The sequence below is a fragment of the Limulus polyphemus genome, unplaced genomic scaffold (genome assembly GCF_000517525.1).
Source record: "Limulus polyphemus unplaced genomic scaffold, Limulus_polyphemus-2.1.2 Scaffold250, whole genome shotgun sequence".
Classification (NCBI taxonomy): Eukaryota; Metazoa; Arthropoda; class Merostomata; order Xiphosura; family Limulidae; genus Limulus; species Limulus polyphemus.
The window spans coordinates 138,039-141,783 of record NW_013665860.1 but is presented as its reverse complement, the minus strand read 5'-3'; the positions used below and the strand labels follow the sequence as shown (position 1 = coordinate 141,783).

The following is a 3,745-nucleotide window of genomic DNA, read 5'->3' as shown; positions in this document are numbered from 1 at the left end:
CATCAAATATGTATTTACTTCCTGTTATATTGACGATTTAATATCGATCAATAGTCCAGAAATAGTCCAATAATCCACGAAAAAGCAGTAGCCATTTTAGCTCATTAAGTAATATATATTTCTGTTGAGCTTTGGGATATTCCACTGCCGAGTCCCTTAACAGATCACGGGCTCCGGGGCAGCTGCCTCTCATCAGCCCTGGGTATAATAACCTACCTTCATTTTTGAAAAGTTAGTTACATCGCTTGATTTTTATGTTGTCATAATTACGATCTTTATCGTCACTTTTTGCATTGTAAAATTTCAGTAAAGGAAGAGTGATAGAGGGCGCGCTTGATGTGTGATGTATGATAGACATGGTTTGAACTTGTCTAGAAGTTTGTCTGAACATGGTTTTAACCCATTTATTCCAAAGTATGTCTCGTAGTGATGCGTCATAACACTGCGCTAGTTCACTTTTCAACCGGTTTATTACGTAATAATAAGATTCTGTTCACATAGATCTAAGAGAATTTCATAAGATTCAACACGTGCTTTGCTACTTATTGAAAAGAAACAGAAGTGTAATATTTATGATTCTTATTGTTAAACCAAAATTTTGGAAGAATTATCGCCTCTAATTTTTTTTTATCAATCGCACTTCTATACTTGTGAAATTCAAAGAAAACAAGCAAACAAAAAGTTAGTTTTTTACTAAAAACGAAACATTCTACAAAAATTAATAATTTATCTCTGCAATAATAAGATATTATGCCCGAAACTACTTTGTAACTTAGAAAACGGATATATTTTTAGTCGGTCATATTCAATATTTTTTCTAAATTTCAGAACAGGTTGTCTGTGTTTATTACCTGTCATTAGAAACATGACGTACTATAGTGGATAATAGCATAACTGTAAGTATTAGTTAATAGGGTATTTTAGTGTTAGGTTAATGTATAAACTTTCAACTAAATTAATTTGGTGGGAAGATTGGAAATAGAGATTGAAGGCTCGTCAACTTCAATGTAGTTTAAGGGTAAGTGCAATAGATGGCAGCATGGAGCTATGTTTGAAAATTGTGAGCTTTAATTGTGACTTTCAGGTAGATACAGTACACCACACTCCCAGAAGTTGCTTATTTGAAGATGGGTTGGGAAGATTGCGCTAATAAAGTGTGAAAATTGTAGGTTGAGAACAGAATTAAAAGAAGCAAATCAAGAAATGGATAAAATTATGGTAAAGGTTGTTATAATGGAGGAGATAATGTGAATGCTGGGTGCACAGTAGTAACAATGTTAATGCTACAGATAGACAGGTACAGTTTGAACTCAGGTACCACTCTCTAATGGAGTTGAATCAATGGTTACGTGTTAGAGGTTTGCGTAGTGGGGAAATCATTCATTAATCATACGGATAAAGTTATTTGTAGTGGAAAGAATAGCGAAACTAGGACTAGAATTTACTTGCCATGTGATAAAGTACAAGATAATATACTAGAGTGTGTTCACTGGTACCAAAGAACTTTCTCTTTCTAATGAGGGGCTCCACTTAAGCACGTTACTTAGGCATTAGAATGCTTAGCAGCTTGGAGAAGTTCTAGATATATTTATTTAAGATAGTTTAAACTAAACTTGCGTAATAATGAGCGATCTTGGGAAATTAGGAATAAACGAACTGAAAGAATAGCTAGAACAACGAGGAACTTTGAAAAAGAAAAGTTAGAAAATAAGTTAAATAATAAAGCATTTCGAATTCATATATAGAATATTGAATTTACGGAAAGATAGCAAAGTTCTATGAGAAAAAAGAACTATGGGGGAGAGGGAGGGGGCGGTGACCGTACAGTCTAAAACCCAGGTGAATTTTGTTATGGGGAAAACCGGAGTGCCCGAAGAAAACCCACTTTGACATGACAAACGCCGAATAATCTATCTGTCCTATGCCCTGGCTGTAAAAGAAAACATGGTGGTTAGTAATGACAACATGACATGGTGTTTAACCCTTTGTATGTGTGTTTTATTTTTTGTTTTCCTGTTCGCAGAACAGACTGTATGGCGAAGTGTGTTTGTGGGAGCGCTTGAAATTGTGTGAAGTGCAGCTGTCAATTTATTTCTTTATTTAGACTTTTTTAAATAATATTTGAAAACAAGTTCGGTTAGTCTGTTTCTTAAAGTAAGTAGGTTGCTGATTTTAGTCCACAAATTTTAGCCTATTGGTTTCTAATGCTTCATCAGCTTTCAGCATTGAAACCGTACTAATAAACATATTTAAAGAGTATTGTTTTGTCGTTTCTTACAATATTAGGATATCAGATTAGGAGTTTACGAAATGTATTAATATGATTCTTCAGTCTAATTATAATGGATTTATTAAATTACTCATAATTTAATACTGTAAAGAATTTACACCGTGAGGGGGCGACTAACATAGCAAAGCTGTTGCTATTTGAAATCATATTTGTAAGTTTTGTATTTTTTTCTGATAATGTAGATTTCTTTCTTCCATTACTACTTTAAAACCCATTTTCCATATTATACGGCCTATACAAACTCGTTCTTTTGTATCATATCCTTCTATGTCCATTTTTTTTTCGATTAACGTACGTGGATCATTGATTTGATGTTACGACTACGACCATTGGACTTTGCAAATTGTAGCTCATGTAACTAGCCCGAAAATCAAAATATATTACTAAATTAGTATATTGTATGTAACATTAACAGTAACGTAGTGGTACTGGTAGCACTATAGAAATGAATAGTTAAGTAGGTTAATAGTAATTGCACCGGTAGGGCTGATAAGTGTCTAGTAGTTAGTTTAATACTAGTACTACTACTAATATCTGCAGGGTGTGCTAGAGCTACCTTTTTTTTAAAAGTTGAGTTACTTTTCATTATTATTCTCATAGTAATATTAAACATAAAATGTGAACGATTGAAAAGATGCCAATAGTAAGTAATTAAAGTATTCAAAGTGAGAGTGAAACTCATTTTTACACTAAAATTTAAAATGGAAAGTAAAGGTATCCTTAAAAGTTCAACAGTTTAAGATTTGTAACATGAAAATAAACTTGGACATGTATTTTGTAAAATTAGATCCATAGTGGAGTAAATAAGTAAAGGAAACATTTATCACTGAATTTTTGCACTGAAATGAGGTTAGCTAAACTTAATTTTACATTTTACTTGAAAAGAATATGTATGTAATGGTAACTTTTGTTTATGAACATTTTCACTTTCAGAAGAATGTATGATGAAGTGAGTAAAGTACTCAGTAGTTGTGCAGAAATAAAAGCTACTACACTAGAGTGGACATCCACACAAAGTCTTTCATTCTATATCTGAACAGATGATGTAATTACATTATTTTTCAGTATACTTGGTAGCAAAGATAATTAGAAAATCCATCATGAAAATAATAACTTAAAGTAGATTCAACTTGAATTATTTGTTTGATAATATATGTTGTATATAACTTATAAGGGAGGAGATTATGCAGGAACGTCAAGAGTCAACCTAGGGCAAACATCCTCGCTGGGCCCCCTTTCTCTCTCTCTCTCTTCTTTTTTAGCATTTTCAAGAATTTATTAAAAAGAAGATCCTAAATTAGGACAGCACTGAGCTCATAAACCAAACAAAATCATAGCAGCAGCCATTTTTACCTCACAGTATAAGTGTAAAAACGTTAATAAATTAACAACAAATATCTATTAAATCTATAAAGTAACAAGTACATATTAATTATTGCTCAGACTATTATTTCA

General features: G+C 32.3%; 1 protein-coding gene across 7 annotated transcripts in view; it reads left to right on the top strand.

Annotated features, from left to right (window-relative positions):
- The first annotated feature begins 2,394 nt into the window (after positions 1-2,394).
- Positions 2,395-3,745, top strand: part of LOC106478799 (STAGA complex 65 subunit gamma-like) — a 41,225-nt gene continuing 39,874 nt past the window's right edge. For 4 of the 7 annotated variants that reach the window (XM_022382452.1, XM_022382448.1, XM_022382453.1 and 1 more), the window contains exons 1-2: positions 2,398-2,441; positions 3,224-3,335. In XM_022382452.1, coding sequence (XP_022238160.1) covers positions 3,331-3,335 — 5 coding nt within the window. In that variant the 5' untranslated portion in view covers positions 2,398-2,441; positions 3,224-3,330. Of the gene's footprint in view, positions 2,442-2,551; positions 2,860-3,223; positions 3,336-3,745 lie in introns of those variants that run through there. The other 3 variants (XM_022382447.1, XM_022382450.1, XM_022382449.1) reach the window with 3 other exon arrangements.